General features: G+C 42.0%; 1 protein-coding gene across 4 annotated transcripts in view; it reads left to right on the forward strand.

Annotated features, from left to right (window-relative positions):
* Positions 1-21,639, forward strand: part of MAMLD1 (mastermind like domain containing 1) — a 123,984-nt gene that overhangs the window by 98,724 nt on the left and 3,621 nt on the right. For all 4 annotated transcript variants that reach the window (XM_072626354.1, XM_072626351.1, XM_072626352.1 and 1 more), the window contains one exon: positions 19,722-19,877. In XM_072626354.1, the coding sequence (XP_072482455.1) occupies positions 19,722-19,877 (156 nt within the window). The remainder of the gene's footprint in view (positions 1-19,721; positions 19,878-21,639) is intronic.

Genomic DNA, 21,639 nt, shown 5'->3' on the forward strand with positions numbered 1-21,639 from the left:
GCTATTTAAGGGGCAAAGAAAGTACCAACCAATATTCATAGAGGTGAGTGCCTCCTTTGGGAGTTCCCTAAACCAATGGAATTGGTCCTATCCTAACATATTTGACCTATTTAATAATATACTTTAGAGAATATGTAGTATATAAAAGAGAGTTTGGGCCGGCACTGAGTGGCATAAAATTCTTTTCACCAGTCAACTGGTATTTGGGGAAGGAAAGGGGAGGGGAGGCAGGAGAATGTAGAGAATGTTCCCCTAGTCTTTGGAGAATACAGATAAGAAGTTCTCATCTGTCCCTGGACCAGGCCAGTGTGTTCCTCTGGCCCACATTTCTCTCTGTTCCTCCTTAGCTCCTCTCCCCAATCAAGATGTCCCCAAACAACTTACACAAAGTTAGTGAACCCAAACAAGACCAAGAGAGAATTCTCTGGGACTGTCTCTGAATGTAGTCTGGGAGATACACATATCATACCAGAGGAATATGAAGTGGGTTTTGGATTGGCTAAAAAGGATTTGGGTGGTTGGGTGGGTTTCATGAATGGTTGAATAGGGGCGTACCAAGGACAGATGACAAGCATGGACCCTGGCTGAAGCTATGTTCCCTAATGATCTACATGATGATGCTAGTTTAAGCGGTAACTGGAGCTGGGGGTGGAGAGAGAGATGGAGATTAGAGGGTAGAAAGAATAAGCAGTCCTGTTCCATGCTCAAGGATACCTAAGCTGGGTAACCTAATCTACCTGTCCTGCAGGCTTAATGGATGAGGGGGCTCCCCTGCTAAATCAGGGATTATGAAGTGGAATCCCATGCAGGGTATAACAGTGGATTTCCAAGAGGTGAAAAACCCTAAAGTGGGAATCAGGAGATCTTGGTTCTTTTCCCAGGTCTGCCCCTACCTCACTGTGTGATTTTGGACAAATTATTCACCATTTCTTGGCTTCCCTTTCTTCATCTGTAAAATAAAGGTGTTGAAATAGATGATCTCTAGGGTCGATTCAAATGCTCTAAACAAAATTAAAGTGATGGGATGGTAAACTGAGGAATAGGAACTGGGGGAGGTCAGTGGGCCTAAAAGAGAAGAGAGAATCTGATGGAACCCCAAGGGAAGGAAGAAGGATGACCAAAGGGGTGATTATGAGAGGAGAAGGAAAGGAAACATAGCATCATCTGGCAATGGAAATACCAACTTTATTATTTGTCTGAATTTAGGCCTGTGGAGGGAGAGGGCAGGTTGAAGATTCTGAGCCGTGGAAAGATTGCCATTCCTGACCAGAACATAGCGAGTAAACAAGGAGCAGCTGTGCTCACCGGGGCTAGCAACCAAATCCCAAGTCACATAAATAGAGAAATCGGTGCTTGGTCCTGCGGCCTTGACACAGCCTTAATCCTGTCCGACAGGAGTCCCTCCTGGAAAAGCAGTTGATTTGTAGCAGAAAATGGAAAAAAAAAGGATGTTTAGATGCCAAAAGACCATTTTCTCCACTAAAGTTTTGATGATTTCATTTTGACTTGGGCTGTCCTTTTGAAATAGCATCTCATTTTCCACTTGTGTGACTTTCACTTATTCTAAAGGAAATCTTGTGTCTCTCATTTGATCAATTTCCCCAAATATGGCAGTTGGATGTCTCCCTAGGAACATTCATTTAGAGATACAGGGCAGCAGTGGGTCAGGAATGTTTCATCTGCTCAGTAGGGGCAAGGAAACTGTCATTGAAGTTTCACAGTTCTCAATCTGGAAATATTTTACCATTTGGACCAAGTCAGAGAAATAGGTTTGAAAGGTGAGAGAGAGAGAGAGAGAGAGAGGAGAGAGGGCAGAAGACCTTCAGAATTTCTCCCCTTTTCCAAAAGCAGTAACTAAGCCCCAGAAATCACCACCACCTCTGACCTTCAGATGTACCAGCTGGCCCAAAAGCAACATTGGTTATATCATAAAAATACCCTCTAATAGGCCAATCCCTTTGTCTTGTTTAAAAAGACATGTAGGGGGAAAAGGCCATGAAACCAGTTTATCCATTCATTCAACAAATGGTTATTGACTGACTTGTACATGCCTCCACTGTGGTTGGTGCTGTGCTGAGTACAAAAATAACAAAGACATAGTCCCTGTCCTTGAGGAGTTTACAATCGAGTTCCATATTTATTAGGATACATTTTCAGACCGAATCCTATTTACTTACTGATTTATAAGTTATCAGGCTTTTCCCTACCTTTTTATGCTGATAGCTATGGGGAGGTAGAGAAGAGGGGTAGTGTTTCTCCAGAGCAAGTAAATAGCAAGTTACCAGTTCAATAATAATCCTTTGATTCAAACCTAATTCTGAGAAACGTCTAAGCCATTTAGGACTTGATTCCAGACTATAGGCGATTTTAATAATCTTTGATGGGCAAAGAGCTCAGTTCCGGATATTTATACTTTGGGGGAAAATACCTGACTCTTCAATTTGATTAAATAGAAAGCAATTTATCAGGGAAACCAAAATATAATATTTGGCCAACTTGGAAAATCTTTCATTTTGAGAGCTAAAGACTAGTTGGCTCCCAGTCTCCTCATGATATATGGAGACTAAAGGTTTACAAAATATAGAGCTGGATTTCTCTTTTGAGCGCCTTGTTAGACTTTTTACTGCCTGTTGGTAAACTGGGGGATTCTTCTTTCCTGCCTGGGTCATTGCTTTAGTCCACTGGGGGAGGAGGCTGGTGGAGCAAGGACACCATAGTCATTTTTCCATACACTAAGACAGTGGAGAAATTGACTGATTTGCTCAAGTCCTCCTAAAATATAAGCTACACACACACACACACACACACACACACACACACACACACACACACACATACCCCATCAACTCTTTCAACCACGAGAATGCCAGTTAGCACGAATCACTTAAATTTCTTAAGTACTGCCCTGAAACACTGAGTTACTTCCAAAAGTAGCCAAGGCATGTCTTGGATACTAGAAGAATTTGACCTATAGCAAGTTTGTAGGTAATAAAAAAAAAACATATGACCTAACCAAAGACCAATGAATTGAGAAAGATGACTTCTACCTTCTACCAAAGAATTAAGGAAGGAAATAGTAAGGATGCCCCAATCAGAAACCAAGGTAAAACTCTTTCCGTAATGTTCTGCATTATAGTGTACTCAGAGAGGGATGGATGGGGATGAGGGAGAACCTTTGATATTCTAGTCCTTCCAAGGGGATAGACTTGAGTTGAGTAGCTTGAAAGTATTGAGAAGAGGCATTAATAAATGTCCCTTTTAACCAGGAGACCTAGTCCATAAAGACATCTTTAGGTATTTTTATGTATCTAGAGACAGTTCTGAATTTATGTCACAATTCCTTCATTCTCTGCAGTGGGCAGGGGGGGAGGTGTTGGACTCACATGGCTTCCAAGATCCCTTTCAGCTTCTGAGCTTGTGATTTCACCTTCTCTCTCTCTCTCTCTCTCTCTCTCTCTCTCTCTCTCTCTCTCTCTCTCTCTCTCTCTCTCTCTCTCTCTGTCTCTCTCTCTGTCTCTCTCTCTGTCTCTCTCTCTGTCTCTCTCTCTGTTCTCTCTCTGTCTCTCTCTCTGTCTCTCTCTCTGTCTCTCTCTCTCTCTCTGTCTCTCTCTCTCTCTCTCTCTGTCTCTCTCTCTCTCTTTCCCTCCCCTCTCTCCCCCCTTCTCCTTTTCTTTCTCTGTCTCTCTGTTTCTCTCTCTCCTTTTATCTCTCTCTCTCTCTCTCTCTCTTTCTCCCCTTTTCTCTCCTATTTCTCTCCCTACTTATTTCTATTGAGAGTTCTGTATTATGGTTGGTCATCAGAGAAAGATAAAAGTGGATGAGGCCAGCGAAGCTTCAAGTCACCCAGGGCCAGTGTAGTTACAGTGGATGACTTTAAACTTATTAATGCCTACTTGCCTCCTCTCATAGACTGAAATAGTCATATATTGGCTAGAGAAGATGAGACCAATCTTTAACCCATTAAATAATTCATAACATGAGAGTAGATATCAACCTTTCACAAAGCAGATCAGTAACCATGGGGCCAGCATTCCCTTTGACTCTTTGGACCATACCCAACATGGGGAAGCTACAGTAATATCATCCTGTGAGTTTATACTGTAAGCTACTTGAGTGTGATCTAAGGAAAGTTACTAGTTCCTAGGACAAGCAAACAGAAGGGCAGGGATTGGGCCTTAAGCTCCAATAAGGGCCTCAAATGAAACCACTCCTGCTTGTTCACTTCCACTACAAGAGCCACTGAATGATCTTACCAGACTTAGGGTCAATATTGCACAAAAGCTCAATTTTTCCCTCACTTGCATAGTTCAAGGGTAGAAAAGCATTTCTTAAATTAAAAAAAAAAATCCACCTGATGCCCACCCTTCCTTGGTACCCTATTTTGTGTTCATGTCTCCTGTGATTTTTATTATGCCTCTGAGCCTCCAAAGCTACAAGTGGCCCAGGCTAAAGTTACATCTATTCAAGTCTTAATTCCCATCTACTGATAAGAGCAGCAAAAGAGATAACACTGTTATCTCACAGTGAGATAACACTCTTATCTCACTGTTATCTCTAGCAAAAGAGAAAGACTGTCAGTGCACTGGAAGTGGGAAAGGACTAAAGGAAGAAGCAGAATTTGGTGACGTTTAATTTGTCCAGAGCACTGGTCATGGAGTCAGGAAGACCTGAGTTTAGATCTGGCCTCAGACACTAGCAGGGTGGCTCTGCTACCTGCAAGTCATTTAACCTCTGTGCACCTTAGTTTCCTCATCTGTAAAATGGGGATCATAACAGCACCTACCTCCCAGGGTTGTTATGAGGATCCAATGAGATAATGATCATAAAGCCCTCACCACAGTGCCTGGCACATAGTAAGGACTATATAAATGTTAGCTACTATTATTAGTCATTATTATTATCTTGTGAGTTCAGACCCAAAAAGATATTGGTAAAGTTGACACATGTGCCTAACCTCCTCTTCCACCATGCAAATACATCTTTGGATATCCACAGTGCTAGCGATGTCCTCAGAATCTCTGATCAGGCCTGAGCCCTGTTGGAAATGAAGATTGTACTGCAGGAACAAGGGCCAATTCCCCTGAATGAACCTCATAGAATTGCAGAACATGTGAACTACAGGAAGCCTTGGAGATCATCTAGTCTAAGCTGGTCATTTTACAGATAAGGAAATAGGACCTGAAAGGTAAATGATAATACTAACGGCTAGCATATATATAGAAACCATTTTGTACATGTGATCTCCACTGAGCTGCACAACCAGTCCATGGGGTGGGTACCACAGGTATGATGCCCCCACTTTACAGATGAGGCAACTGAGGCTCCAAAAAATTAAATGAATTGTTTCCACGGTCATATAGCTGGTAAGTGATGGTCCCCATGATTTCACTTTGCCCTTTCAAAGTCACACAGATAGGTAAGGAGTGGAACTGAGACCCAGTGTCTCATTTTACAAGAAGGGGAAACTGATACCCAGAGCAAGGAAGGGACATATTTGAGATTGCACAAATAAGTGGCAGAGTTGGGACGATTTCACTACTTGCTGGGTCGTGATTTGTGTTGATACATGGGCTTAGAGATGAATTTGTCCCTAGGTTTCACTTGTCCAAGGTCCTCTGTGACCCTGGGCTCATCTCTGAATCTCTCTGGGTTTCATTGCCCTCCTCTGGAAAATAAGGGACTTGAACAAATTTATTCTGAGATCTCTTTGAGCTTTTGGATCGTAGATTTGTAGGTGGAGCAGACCTCAAAGGGAACCAAAGATCTCACAGTAGCAAGTGGCAGAGCTGGGCCTCTCACTACCATTGCACCACTCTGCCTCTCCTCTAGCATCCCATGAACTCTTTAATGTCTAAAAGTTGAAAAAAGATCCAAAATATCCTTCCCTCCAAGAAGATACAGCTGAAGCAGAATTGTGGAAGTCTGAGAAATGTTGGGTACCATTCGCCTGTAATTTAATGAATGAATGAATGTGGATTTTACCTGTTACGTTTATTAAAATATCACTGGCCAGAGGGGCATCTTCTATAGCAGTAATTGGGCAGTGGAGGAAGCTAGGTGATGCTGCAGTGGAAAGAGTGCCAGGGCTGGAGTCAGAAAGACCTAAGTTCAAACCCAGCTTCATTAGTAGTTGTGTGACCCTGGGCAAGTCACTGAACCCTGTTTGTCTTGGTTTCCTCATTTGTAAAATGACTTGGAGAAGGAAATGGCAAACCATTCCAGAATCTTTGCCCAAATGGGGTCACAAAGAATTGGACACAACTAAAATGACTAAATAGCAAATTGGTGTGTGACATCTAGAGTTTCTATTCTGCTTTGTAGGGCACTATGATCCCCTAGGTGTGAGTATGTATGATGGAGAATGGATGTGGCAAGGTAGAGGCAAAATATCTGACCCATTGATAATATACTATAAGTCACATAAAGCTACTGGGAACTTCTGGACCACAGTCTGAAAGTTATCTACAATTAAAGCTAATTAATTGCTTTTAATTGTCTTTTGCAGTGGTTAAATAAGATTCTCCTTAATAAATACAGCTACACATTTATGTATATATGTATGTATGAATGTATGAGCAAATTTAAATAAACCCAAAGTAGTAGAAAATAAATGATTTCAAATTAGCAAGGAGATTTATGGGGGGGAAGCATAAAGAAATATCAGGGGTGAAAAGCAGAATTTCATGCTTGTGTCCCACGTTACCTTGCTCCAAGGACAAATCAGAGCTTGGTGAAATGAAGCTCCAGATGGCTAGTGATCTCAAATCTGTAATAATGAAATGACAAAGAAAAAATGAGCCATAGACAGTTTATAAATAGTTGGAAGGCTGAGGATAGATGGTTTACGAGTATGTTGCATTGACTTGGTGAGAATCTTGTAGCTCTTTCTCAGTGGGTCACCGTATGAAAATACTGCCTTTGCACATGAGCGTGGCTCTAGGTGAGGTTGGCTCCATTATCCCATTCTTAAGAGTTTGTCATTTGGCCAGAAAACTTCATCTGGAGCTCTTCCCTTTTACCAACTTGCCTCTCACTTTGTTTTAACCTGCCAGTTTAAAGAGTGGCTGTTTTAAAGCTAGTTTGGAATATAGCTCATGAATAACAACGGCTGTAACTACATAGCGACAAGTATCCAGCTGGAAAATTTTTAAAAATCAGTTCCAAACCAAGATAATTATCATCATGATAATCACTAACACTTTAGAAATATCATCTCATTTGAGCCTCACAACAATCCTGGGATTGTTCTCATTTTACAGTGGAGGAGACTGAGGCAGTGGGCAGTTTAGCAACTTGCTCAGGATCACATAGCCTGTGTTGGAGGTCAAACTTTAATCCAGAGCTTCTTGACTCCAGGCCCAGCACTCTATCCATTGGCCCACCTAGCTGCCTTTGTTGTTTGGTTGTTTTCAGTCATGCCTGACTCTTCATGACCCCATTTGGCGTTTTCTTGGCAAAGATACTGGAATGGTTGGTCTTGTCCTTCTCCATTTCATTTTACAGATGAGGAAACTGAGGCAAACAGGATTAAATGACTTGCCCAGGGTCACACAGCTAGTCAGTATCTGAGGCTGGATTTGAACACAGGAAGAGGAGTCTTCCTCACTTTAGGTTCAAGTTCTTTATCCACTGCAGCGCCACCTGGCTGCCAAGATGCGTTTTAATTACTCTAAACACCCAGGCAGTGATATCATGCAGACCAAACACTTAGATTTGATATGGCTATTTCAATTTCTACCTGGATGTTTAGTAATAGGTTGGTACCACTGAGTCTTGCCACTGAAGTCATGAGAGAAAGGAATCCCAAAATTATCAGAGTTAGCCATTTAGTTCACCTCATACCTGACTAAAAATTCCAATTCCAATCCTCCACTACCTTTAAGTTGTAAATTTTCTCTGTTACCCATGGCATTTTACTTCCCATTTCACATAGAAAGACTTGGGGGTTTTTTCTGCTCCTTGTTGGAGAAGGGTTTTCTTTTATGCATATCTGTCCTTTCAGAGAGGTGGTCCACTGTTCTAAATTTCTATGTGGTTGCAGTCATCTGATTGTGATTTTTAAAGTCTTGGTCCATATGCACCTCTAGTATCAGCTGAGGAATTAACACAAAAACACTTGAGTAGCACGCTTAGACCAACACAAACTTTCTCCCTCCCTTCTAAATAGAAGATAGGTTACTGCACCAAATATGCAGGATCCTGGAGACTTGCAAAGGTACAATGAAAACTTGAGTATTGATATATTTAGCCCTGTGATTTCCGACAGCCTCTCTTTGTAAAACTTAAAGTAGCCCGAGGTTCACTGAGGTTAAGTGATTTGCCTATGGTCATGAGGTTATAAGTGAAACAGATGGCATTTAAACCAAAGTCTCCTTGACTTCAGGCAAAGTCCACTATCCACTGTACCATAATGCCTTTCTTTGGACTATGTATATGAAACAATGAACCTGTTTAAGGAAGAAGATGATGTAGGTGACTGCATCATTTTTCAAATGTAGTCAAATCGGCCTTTCAAAATAATTAACAAAAGAAAATCTATTAGGACCTGGAGCCTGATAATATGAATTGGAAAGAGATCTAAATTTGGAGTCAGAGGACCTGAGTTCAGCTTCTGACTCTGCCCCTGCCTGCCCCTGTATGGTGTTGGACAATCACTTAACTTCTCTATCCTACAGTTTCCTCGCTTATAAAATGAAGGGTTGGACCTCTAAAGTTCCCCTAAATCTATGATCCCGCAACTAACCAGTTATTTGATTTCGGTGAAATATTTTCAAGTAACTGATCGTTTGGCCGAATTCAACTGTCGTTGCCTATCCCCCAAACCAGTCTGTGTGCGTAGACAGACACAACACGCAAGCAGTCAGTCTATTCAGTCAAGTCAGTGACAAAATAAGTCAAAACAACTTCTTGGCTAAGCAACTGATTTACTTCACAGTTGCTTTACTCATCAGTTGGTTGCTGTATTCCATAAAGTGAGTTGGAAAGTTGGGGGGCTCAGCAATCTCTTCCTAGACATATGTGCTATAGTTAGAACTTCACTGGCAGATCAATTGGTACTGTGATCCTTGTTAGGACACAGCCCAGCATAACAGATTACTTGAGTCAAAGGGTATTTGATACAAATGAGAAATGCACTATGTTGCTAGAGCCAAGGAAGCCTAGTTGAGATAGGCTGAAAGGCCACCAGCCAAAACTATATTGAAGAGGAATGCAATTTGAGATTATCTTCCCAAATTTATGGGTCAACTGCCCTCCTGTCAGCCCCAAACTTTCACATTAAGGGCTGGAATCTCAGGACAGTGGAAACATACAACATGTGCTTTGGCGGAAGATTTGAAGCAGACCGGGGACTTATAGCTTTAGCATGTGAAATACAGCTATGTACAAAATGTCTGCATCTGTTTTCAGAGAAAATGGATGCATTCTAAGTGATAGTGATCAGAGGGCAGTCACCACAACGAAGAAGCATCTTAGGCCCGTGCCCTTTCATGGCAGCTCTGTTTGCAGGCAGCCTTTGTGTGAGAACAAGCAGTGCTTTCCATTCGGAGGCTGGCGATCTGGGGTTTTTTTCTTTCTCTCTGTGTGCTCTCCAAGCCCCAGTGCTTTCCATCTGCTCACCCTTCAGGAAAATAACCCTAACAAAGCAGACAGCGGGGCATTCTTCAACTGAAGATAGAGTCTGTTACCAGCCCTGCCCTGCCCTGCCCTCAGAAACCACTAAGAAAAGAAGAATCCTAACAATAATAGTAATAGCTAACAGTTATGGGGCACTTTAGGGTTTGCAAAGTGCTTCATGGCTGTTATTTCAAATGAACTTAGTGGCAAATGGAAATCAAAAGGAAGAAATCCCAGAATCCCTAGAGTTAGCCTGTAGGGGTCAAGGATTCCAACTCCAAGCCCCTCCTCCTCTGAGGAGGTTCTAACTTTCATCAGAGACTATTTTCTTCATCCCTTCCCAAATGGCCTCAAGGTCACCTGCTGTAACATGGAGAAGCAGGGCCCTGGGCCATCCAAAATGTTGGTTGCTTTCTAAATCATTTCTCTGACTCTGGAAGGTGTTTTGGTATTCCTGTTTGAGTATAGGTCTATCTGATGTCCTGAGAACTCCCAAAACTTGAAATCAAGTAATGAAACCATGCTCTAAGAAGATGCTAGAAACAGCCCAACTGTTCCCTATTGGCCCCCTGCTTCCCACTCCATTGCTGGGTCTAGACTCCATTGCCTGGCTGACTGTTAGAGAGAACTAGCAGAGGAAAGCAGAGCTGGCTGGGGGAGGGGGGGGGGGGTAATTAGCTTGCTGATTCCCATCTTCCCCCAGGGGCTGGGAGGTCATTATTTCAGTTTTCAAAGAGCCTCCCTTCTAGCTCCTACTAGACTTGAGTAAACAAAAATTCTGTTAATGTTAACTGAGCTTCCATTTAAATAGACTAGGTGACAGCGTCAGTCCGGCTTTGCAAATAAGATCCCAAATATTTATAAACCCAGACAGATCATTCAGAGTTGACTAAGCTCAGTAAGTTGTTTTCTTTCTTTGCAGACCCAGGAAAGCCTTCTCCCAAGCTGCTTAGTACCAGCGTCCTTACAATTGGCCGCTGCGAGCTATTCCCAGTGGTGAATGTCACTACTGCGGAGACATTTTTATAGCTTAAAACTCTTTTTGGGAAGGGTGGGCACCGTCAGGGCCACGATGAAGCACTGCTGGGCTGTGGCCTCCAGAAATCGGTGACAGAAGAGTCCCCTTTGGGCATACATTTAGAACCTAGGTAGCAGGTTCCCTTGGGCATGTCCTTACCTGGCAGAACTTTAGGGAGCTAAAAGAGAGGTCGGGGCAGAGGAGAGTACCTGGGAGTTGGGGCCCTTGCTAGGGCTAGGTTCGGAGCAGTCTACCTTTTGATCCAGTAGATGCATCAGAGACTTAATCCTCTGTTGGGCAACTCTCTTAACTCTGGGGTGGTGGGGGAGGGCCCAGGAGGAGAGCAGGGAGACAGAATGGCTGAGCTTTACCAATCTCTTAGAACAGGCTGTACTATACAGATATGATAGACATACCCCCTGAAAAGATGATTGTACGTAGATTTTTCTCAACTGCTTCATTTCAAATATACTTTTTTATAAATTTCTGATTATATTCAGGTTGTCAAGCGGCTTTCACTTTGTTTTTCCTTCTCTGTAGCACTTGTTTGACTAGTCTCTCTGACTTAAAGAAATCTTGTGACAAATCCTTTTTAGAAAGTGAAGAATCCTTTAGTGATGCAGTCACCACCCCTCCCCCATCTATTTAGGTCCTTTCTGGCAGGAACAAGTCTATGATTCTATTTGAGCTGCTATTATTATTATCCCTAATAATAGCAAGAACTACTCACATTTCTGTCATTCTTTAAGATTTATGAAGCACTGTCCTCATAGAAGTCATGTGAAGTAGGTGGTAACAAGTATTATTGCCCTATTCGACAGGCGTGGAGACTGAGGCTTAGAGAGATAAATTTGTCCACAGTCACAGAGCTGGTGAGTGTCAGAGTCAAGAATGGACCCCAGGGCAGTGTCTCCAACCACTCTACCACATTACCACTCTATTGAACTATATAAAACTTCACATTTAACTGAAGAAATGGGGGGGGGCAGGGGCACACCTGTGCTATTTCTGTAGCACCAGAGCAATCTTCTATCCACTTTCCAGGTTGGTCTGGCAATCCTGTACTTGTTTCCACTCACTTTCGTAGGTGGTTTGCTCTTTGTTCTCAAAGAGGACCAATGGCATCATGCGAATTGGATTTAAGTGAGGTATTCAATCAGCCTCACTCTCTCCTCCAGAGTCTTTAAAGTCCAGCAGCAAGTGATGGTACATTGGGCCATTTTTTGTCTCAATTCTTACCTCGCCCTAAACTTGGGAGAAACAGATGCTCCATAGGAGAACTGAACTTCAAACTTGAATGACTTATTTAAAATACCATGCACTCTTAGGTCACTGACAACGTTCTAATTGATCCTTCCTTGGGAGCTCAGGATAGAAGCTGCAAGGTCTACAGATGCCTTCTAGTGTAGCCCTTACATGAGCAGGAATCCCTCCTCTTTTTCCCTCCAGGTGTTCAAGTCCTTATCTTGGGGAGCCTGTGATTCCTCCAGCCCATACCCATCAATGGTCAGTCCTTATAAAGAGGAGTCTAATCACATTGTACTAAGGAGAAGACCTTTCCTTGGCACAGAGTTGTCCCTAGATTCTCCAAGACTGTGCCAATGAAATACAAGCTGTGGTACCAAGCTAGAAAAAGCTTCAGGTACGGGCCCTGTGTCAGGTTCACTTTAGTATTTTGGCCTGGATTTCCACGGGTGTGTTCTAAGTATAAATCCAAACACTACTGGCTTCTGAATTGCAGGAATTTCCTTAGGACTTTTACAGTATCCACAAAGTCCCGAGGGCTGATTCTGTAACATGACTTACTCTTGTGTGTTTATTCATGAGGTGAGGCTTTCACAAGGGAAGAAAACCAATGAACAGGTGGTATAGTAGAAAGAGTGTTGGATTTGGAGTGCTGGAGAGGCCCTGGGTTCAAACAATCCACTTCTGCTCTCTGGGCCTCAGTTTCTTCACCTGTAAAATGAGAGGCTAAAGTCTATGCACTCTGTAGAAGTGAAAAATCAAGATGGAAATTCTTTCCATATATCCAATAGGACAGTAGCTTGATTTATCAGAGCTGTGTCTTTCAAAAAACAAATACGTTCTGCCATTAGTGGAAAAATGCACTGCAAAACTCTTCCTAAATTCTACTCTAAGCCAGATCGTCTGCATGTGCTAGTTGATGACTTCCAGATAGACTTTGTTTCCTATTTTTGAAAAAAAAGCTCAGAGACTCAAAAATCCACATTTACAGAATAGCAAAAGTGAGGACTGGGGAGAACCATTGCTGGCATGACAAAATCATTCACCACAAGTTCCCCTTAGCATCTAAATGTTTGCCTACAGATTATTTACTAATCACTGCAGTAGTCTCAGATTCAGAGCAGCTCCCCAAAATATACCACAAGTCTTCATAGACCAGATTTTGATCCTTTCTGCTACCCCAACTATCCACGGGTGGTAAGACCTCTCTCTATAGCCATACCCCTCAAGGTTCCTTTGGTCTCTTGTTCTATTCATAGATCACAGGATAGAGAGTTGATAGATGTCATCTTGGAAGACAAGACTCAAAAATGGGTAGTGATTTAACCAGCATCACACATTAAATATCAGAATTTGAACTCAAGGCCTTTTGACCCCAAATCTAGAGCTCTTTCTATTATACAATCCTGCCTTCTTCATTTTCTCTCCTTATCATAGGATCTTCACTTTAGTGCTGAAAAGGACCTAAAATCATTTAGTCCAGTACCCTCATTTTACAGATGAGGAAACTGAGCCCTGAAGAGGGAAAGTGACTTGCTTGTGATCACATAGGTAGTAAAGTAGAAGAAGCAGGATCTAAACCCAGATCATCGGGTTCCAAAACCAACATTCTTTCCAATGAATTATGTATGCTCTTATCAAAACAGTGAAGGCTGCAATAACATGGATTATACAATATGGTAGATAGAGCCTTGGCCTTAGGATCAGCAGACCTAGGCTGTCCCATTTATAACTGTATGACCTTGAGGACATCATTTCCTTGGCTATTATTAATGACTGCACTTTGACTGAAACTCATTCGTACTGAGCCTACTCATCCAACAAGGACATGTTAAGCTCTTTGTAGTTAATCAAGGAGAACAAATGTTGGTTAAACCACCGTATACAGAGCAGAGATTACAGCAGTCCTCTAGGAGTAATGAAAAGCTCACACCAGACCACTTTTCAGGACCACTTTTCAGTAAGTAGGTGGGAAGTTGAGGATAGAGACAAAGGGAATCCCTGATAGCATACTATGCTGAAGCCAGCCCTAAGGGCAAACCTAATTTGAGACTTTTAAAGGCTCTGGGAAGCTATCAGGAAGGATGATTTTTCTTTAGTTGTTGTACACAATACCAATAACATGGACTTAGATAATTTTTTTTTAATTTTAGCAATTTTATTTTTATTATGAATTTGACAGACATTGACCAAAATGAACCTTCCATATGCAAAGAATAGAAAAAGAAGATCATACATGAAACTGTGACTGATACACACAGCTTCTTGGGTTTTTTAAAGTGTCGACTAAATTTAGCACAGTAGTACCGACACTGCCTGCCCGGTTTGTCATGCTCTTACAAAATTGAGAGCTGAGTTTACACCCAAATTCCTTCCTCCAAACCCCTAAATAAAATGACTTTTTGGGTTCTTTGTCTTTTTTTTTCAAAGCATCCCTTAGTAGAGATAATCCTGATTTGATAACCTCTACATTGAAAGAAAATTTTCAATCCTTTCCTTGACCACAATGCCTTTGTCTCATGTGACAATCACCTACTGAATAGTCTGCTGAAGTATTTCTGCATTTGAGACCACTTGTCTGGCCAGGACTTTGGAGAGGGGATTCTTGGTCAAGTTTGGATTAGGATTAACGGCCTCTGCGATTCCCACCAACTCAGAGATTCTGCGATTCTGAGACCTTATGGTAGTATCTTTAGTTCCTTAAAAGCTTTGTAGAGAAAGGACAGACCTACAACATACATCACATGTCACTACCTATATGCCTGTTGGCTTGATTTTTGTCTAGGAACTTTCGTTCTTCCCCAAACTGGGCTTCCTGCTATTTTGTACAAATTTACATCCAGCAGCCTCATCCAGAAATGCCCCACTTCGTTGCACTTCCCCATGGATGTGGGAACACTCATAGTTTTTAGGGACTTTGATTTTATAGGTCACTTGTGCAGATGGTATTTTCCTGCCCATTTCAATAGGAAAATCAAAAGGTGGACAGTTTCAGATGTGGGCTGCTTTGGTTTGACCACAGACAAGAAAGGGAGGTATTTTTTGTTGTTGTTTTTTATAGAGCAAAAAAAAGAACAATCTTGAGACTCATTAACCTTTGTTACAGATAGTGGAGTTTTCTAGGCTACATCAGAGAACTATTCTTAGTATTGACACTTATAGGGTGTTTTCTCCTGGAAAAGAATTCAGTAGTTCCCACTAGTGGTGGTTTAAAAAAAAAAAAACCACCACCTCATTTCTCTGTGTCTCTGTTCGTTACAGTCTCTCTCTCTTTTTTTTTCTTTTGGCTTGGTCTAATCATGTTTTAGAAAAATAAAAGATTTTGCATTCACTCCCTGTCTTCCCACGGAAGCTATTTCATTCTAATTCTCCTCAAGGTAAAGATTGTTTTCTCTAGTGGATAATGAGAAGTACAAGTTCTTTCTGAAATGGAGAAATCCTCTCTAGGCATTGGCTGGTGAGTTGTACTAAGCCATCCCCACTGATGGTCCTTCCCCGCAACAACAATTAGTCTCTTTGCCTGGTGAAGTGGTTGGATTAATAATGAAATTTCTCCTCCTTGGCAATAATAACATGATGGGAAAACTCACATGATTTTCCAGGGGAAGTTTAGACAATCTTAAAATTGGGCGGACAGATTAGTAAGGGAGACATTAATGTTATGACTTGCTAATGCAATAGCCCTGAGCTAAGCATCAACAAGGTTGTCCTTGCCTCAAACTCATTTGCTTCAGTAAGCACAGACAGTTTGTAGACTGCAAGACAAGTTAGGGAAAAATTGAAGCAATGGCAGAGATGTGGGTGGTATGTTTTCTTTATTTGCCAAACTTCCTAACAAAATTATCTACACCCATTGTCTCTACTTCCTTACCACTCATTCTCTTCTCGGTCCCTTACAACATTGTGGGGGTTGGGGGGTTGTGCCCTACCCACCCCCCCACTCCACTAAAACATCTCTCAAAGGTAGGTCGAAGAAGCCTCTCCTTGGAGCTTATACATCACTTTGCACTTCTCCCACGCACACTTAATATTATATTATAATTGTGTCTGTCCTTTTCCTTAACTAAAATGTTTGTAAGGGGAGAGACTAAGCCTTGCAGAAACTTTATGTCTCCTTCTGGACCTAACACAGTGCTCTTAAGTGGTTAACAAATGTTTGTCTGAATTAGATTTCAGAGTATTTTCCATATACAAGGTGTCCCAGAAGTCTCAATGTAACATTAAGCTATTAAAACTTAAAGTTATTTAAGTTGGAAACTGCACTGGGACTTTGGGGACACCCTGTATTACATCTTTGATCTCCTCAAACTCAACTCAAATCCAAAACAGAATTCATGAGAGCAGGGATTTGCAGAGAGTAGTAATATAATGGTTTTTGCACATAGTAGGCAGCTTATAATAGTAAACTGTTGGCTGAATGACTGAATTAATGAATGAATAAATGGCAGAATTAAACTCCCTTTCACTGCCAGTGTCAATCTGATCACCAAAGGGTTTGAGGCTGAAAGCAGGAAATTTATCCCTATTTTCCATATTAATAAAAATCAGGAGTGAAAAATGACACAGATGGTACTAGGGCAGAAATATAGACCACAGCAGATGAGAAAGTATCTAGTTACTACGCTTGCAAGCCTTCTGATGCTTTATAGAGGTTTATGGGTTTGTCTATATGTGATTCACATGTTCTGCTCACTCTGGAATTTTTTTTTTCACAATACATATTTATTTGTGTTATTACAGGTTAGTGGACTTAGGTACACTGTTGGTGGAACCATGAATTGGTCTGGCCATTCTGAAAAATATTTTAGACATATTAAAGTGTTCATATCCTATGACCCAAAGATCTGACTACTTGGCATATATCCCAAGGAAGATAGAAAGGTCTCATGTATCCAAATATCCCCAGCAGTACTTTTAGCATTAACAAAGAACTGGAAGGAAAATAGGTGCCCTTCAATTTGGGAACGACTGGACAAACTGTGATATGAATGTAATGGAATATTATTACATCATAAGAAATGATGAAGAATTTAGATAAACATGGAAAGATTTGTATAAACTCATGTTGTCACTCTGGAATTCTTAGAGGCTACTGAGGTCCAAGGAGGGATAATATAGGGTCCAAACCCCTACCTAGTACCTATTCCACTGACATACCAGGCTGGAACTATAAAGACTATAAGTTAAATAGCAAAGTACTTAACTGGGACAGAAAAACAAAGTAAACAACCGGGAAAAGTCAAAGAGAATCATTCTCAACGTACTCCCAAGCCTTGCCCTCCTACACAAAAGAGTAAAATCTCCCACTGAGTTATATGTTAGTGAAGAAGGGTCCTCAGGGCCTTCTCTCAAAGCAAGTCCATGGGAAACCCATGTGTTGAGGCAGAGGAGGGTTTAACCTTTGGTATTGTCCATAGCTAGAAAATATCTCCTGCCTGAGTCCTCAGGGCTCCATTTCCCAGCAACCAGTTGTGCCTTTCTACTTTTCAGCTCTGCCTCCTCTGGCTCCTTGGCATGGTCCAGGAGCTCTCTTTTCACAGCCCTTCTACCCTACATCATTCTTGATGAGAGTTGGAAGGTTGCTGCTCCATTGCTTTCCTCTGTCTCTATAGCAGCCATCCACCAAAACGATGCCCTGTTGCATTGCCACCTTGCTGCTACTTTTGGAACGTGTTGTCATTCTTTCAGAGTGAGGCCACCCTGGCCAACATGCCTCAGAGCTAGTCAACATATTTTCAGCTATGTTAGTCTCTCAGCCTTACCCAGTTGGCACTCAAAAAAACCACTCAGGAAGCTTTAAGACTTCCAGATGGGCCCTATTCAATGAAAGGTCCCCAGACCTTGCTCCTAGTAAAAGTGAAAGTGACTGAATGTTTTTCTTTGTCACTTCGAAGGGCACTAGAAACACTGAAAGAGGGAGGGACAAAAAACGTGGCAGCCTCATCAGCATACCTGTCCTCATAGCAAAGCCCATGGCTACTTAACACACAGAAAAACATGGTGACAATGCTTGTGATGGCTTTGGGCTTTAGGGAGAAATCTTTGGACAAACTTGTTTTTAGACAGTTCTCTGTTATCCACTGTGCCTTACTCTAACTTAATGCTCAACTAAGGAGCACTGAGTCATTAGGATGACTTTCATCATTACTTTTATGTTTTTTAAATCCTCCAATAACTCGGGTAATCTCTTGTATTTAAGCAAAAAACTAGAGTATCCCGCTACAAAGCAGCAACTTTTAGCCACCATTTCCGTCTGGTCACTAAAAACATTGGTCATTTCCTGTTTTCTCTGTTTTCACAAGCTTCTAATTCTCAGTGTCAAAAGGCTGCAACTCTTTTCTTTGGGCTTGTCTTTGATAACATTGATTCCGAAACAAAGGATGGGGGGCCTCCATTTGGAAAACAAAGGAAGCATGGCCTCGGGAAGAATGCTGGAGAGAATGTGCATGGTTCTTTCTGCCAATGATAACAAACCCTAATAATGGGAAAGCTGGATATGAAAGTAGGAATAGGAATCTCAGTGTCGATGCTCTGTTTAGCTGCAGAATATACCCTCCAGAGGCACTGTGGCATGGTGGAAAAAGCACTGAACTAAGTAAGTATGTGCTAACTAGGTGCTGGTGTTGCTAATTAGTTCTATGACTTTTGGCAAGTCACCTCCTCCCACCTCAGTTTCCCCATATGTAACATGAAAGGTTTTGAGTAGAAAACTCCCCAAAGTTCCTTAAACTCTAATTTTCTGTGGTTTTTTCTTCATATCTGAGGTGAAGAGAGAGTTTTTCCTCTCATTCCTTTCTTTCAGCTTTTTACCAACTAGTTGTTTACTTTAACACTCAGATGTTGTGAAGTGGATCATGCCGGGAAGTGGTACTCAACATCGGCTGTTCAAAACTGATGAAGATGCCGAAAACCTTGGCAATCCACGGTGTGAGGTGTACATGTATTGTCAGTGCTACTGTGACTTGGGAATCTCTCCATGGTTGGACTAGCCACTTTATTCCTACTCACACTCTGATCTGCTTACCTCTTTGGATATAAGCCTTCTAGGATCACACTTAGAGTATTAAACTTGGAATCAGGAAGACTTCAGTTCAAATCCTATCTCAGATACTAACTAGCTACTAGTTGTGTGACCCAGGACAAATGACTTAACCTCTCTGAGCCTCAGTTTCCACTTCTGAAAAGTGAAAGTACTAATAGCATCTACCTCAGAGAGTTCTTATGAGGATCACGAGACAAAATGCATTTAAAACACTTTGCAAACCTTCCAGTATTAAATGAATGTCAGCTATTATTTATTATTTGTACTATTGTTGTCATGTGTGCCACAGAGTAAAATTACTGCCCTTGCTTCATACGTTCTCAGAGGGTAGCCTTTCATTCCTCAACACGTCCTTAGCTCATTTTTCTCTTTGTCTTTCTGTATAGATTCTCCTCCCCCACTGTTTTCTCTTTGGTTAGGTTTCTAGACAGAGCCGTAACTATGGCAAAGTGCTTAGGACTTTGGTTTAATCTGAGCCATGTCTGGAGACCAGATCAGAAAGGAAAGGAAGAGGTATCTCTGAGTGCCCTCAAAGTGCCACTCTCCCTTCTCCTCAATGCTGTGACACAATCAGGTACCAGGAAGAGGAGTTCATACAGAACCTCTCAGTTCCCCATGGTCGGCTGGCTGATCAAAGCACCCTTCTATCCCCATGCTCTGCAAGGTCCACTGGAGGGTGTAGTGGGACATAAGACAGGAAGTGGGCTGAGGTTGGGACAGAAAGGAAAACCCACTGCTCATTAAAATGGTTTCTTTTGTAATCTTCCCTGTACAATTTTGTTGTTTCTACTTTCTTGGCAGGATGGGAATCCTGGCATTGCTGCCAGACTTCAGGAAGCAGGCCCTCTCCAGAGTGCAGGCAGCTCCATTTCAGCAGCCGCTCCGGCCACAGTGAATGGATGCATGAGAAATCATTTGCTCAAGCAGCAGATCCTGCGCCGGCAGCATATCATGCAGGTTTGAACCATGCAGCTTCCATGGGCAATGTGTGCCCAAGTAGTTTGACAGGCTTTCTTTGGTTCATGGGAGTTGAATTTCTTATTTGGGTGGAGGGGGTTGAAAGGGCAGGAGTGGATTGGCCTTAGACCACATAACATTGCATCTCAAGTCATCAGATGTCCCTGTAGATCCCAGAAGCTGCCATGGTATACTACTGGCATGCCAGTTAGCAGGCTTCCATGGTAGAGGGAGTACAGAACTCAGTGGTAGAGTTACGAATTTTTCTGCCAGACTAGCTAGCCAAAGATTTCAAGTAAGACTTCTGTGCCCCTTGGCCAACCTATAGCTGGCTCCTGTGTTTTAGAGCAGCATATCTGAGGTGCTTCCAGAGTGTGGACTAGGACAATGGCCTACTTGCCCCTTCCATTCTTGCTTTTCCACTGGAAGACACCAAGCTCCCTGTCTGGTCTCCCAATAGGTTGGAGGCTAAAGACAGGTTTCTCTCTAGATTTGAAGGAAGACAGGAGTTAGAGGAGATCGGTTGGCAATGAGAGTTTAGTTACTTTTGGGATCAATCTTCATCCCTCTTGATGGCTTGATGATTTTTGATGCTGCTGATTACCCACTCCTCTCCTGGATACTCTCTCCTCCCTTAGCTTTTGTTTCTCTTGGCGTCTCCTTTCCTATCTGACCTCCTTCTCATTCTCCTTTGTTGGATCTTCAGTAAATGTAGGCAATCTCCCAACACTCTGTCCTAGGCCTTTCCTTCTCTCCCAATTCTCTACTCTTGAGAGTTATGACCTCTATACTTTATATATCCTCACCTCATCTCTCCCCTGAAGTCCATCCCATATAGCTAATTGCCTACTAGACATTTCTACCTGAATGTTCCATAAACATTTCAAACTCAACATATCCAACTAGAACTCATTCTATTTACCCCCAAAGTGACCCCTCCTATAAATTCCCCCATGTCTGTTGAGGACACCACCATCCTACCAGTTACCTAGGTTGACAACCCTGAAGTCATTCTCTGATTCTTCCCTCTCCCTCATTAAGCTACCAGGTCTTCTTGATCCACAACGTCTTTTACGTCTGTCCACTTGTCTCTGGTCTTGTAACCTTTCCCCTAATTCCCAGGTCAGGGTTTATCACTTCTCAACTGAACTACTGCAACCGCCTCCTAATTGGTGTTCCTGCATCCAGCCTTCCAATCCATCTTCCATGGGTTTCAGAGAAACCTGGAAGACTTGTATGAACTAAATCAGAGTAAAGTGAACACAACCAGAAGAATAATGTACACAATGATGATAATATGGTAAAGGCAAACGACCTTGAAAGAATTAGGAACTCTTTTCAGTGTAATGACCAACCAGAATCCTAGGGAACAAATGATGAAGCATCCTACCCACCTTCAGACAGAGAGGTGGAAGACTCAGTATGGAATGAGACAAGCACTTTTTGGACATGACTCACGTGGACATTTGTTTAGACTATAAATGTTTGTGACGGGTTTTGTTTATCTTTTGTTCTCAACTGGGAGAGTGGGGGTTCTAAGGATCAGAAGGCAGATTTTTGTCAATTAAAACAGATAAAATATTTTTAAAGGAAAAAAGAAAGATCCATCCTCCACACAACTGCCAAGTTAGTATTCCTAAAACACAGATCTGACCACACACCTCCTTTTCAAAAACCTTTAACAGCTCCCTAGGATAAAATACAAATGTCCTCCGCCTTACATTGAAATCCCTACAACCTGGCTCTACCCATGGCTCCAATC

This window comes from Notamacropus eugenii, chromosome X (assembly GCF_028372415.1).
Source record: "Notamacropus eugenii isolate mMacEug1 chromosome X, mMacEug1.pri_v2, whole genome shotgun sequence".
Lineage (NCBI taxonomy): Eukaryota > Metazoa > Chordata > Mammalia > Diprotodontia > Macropodidae > Notamacropus > Notamacropus eugenii.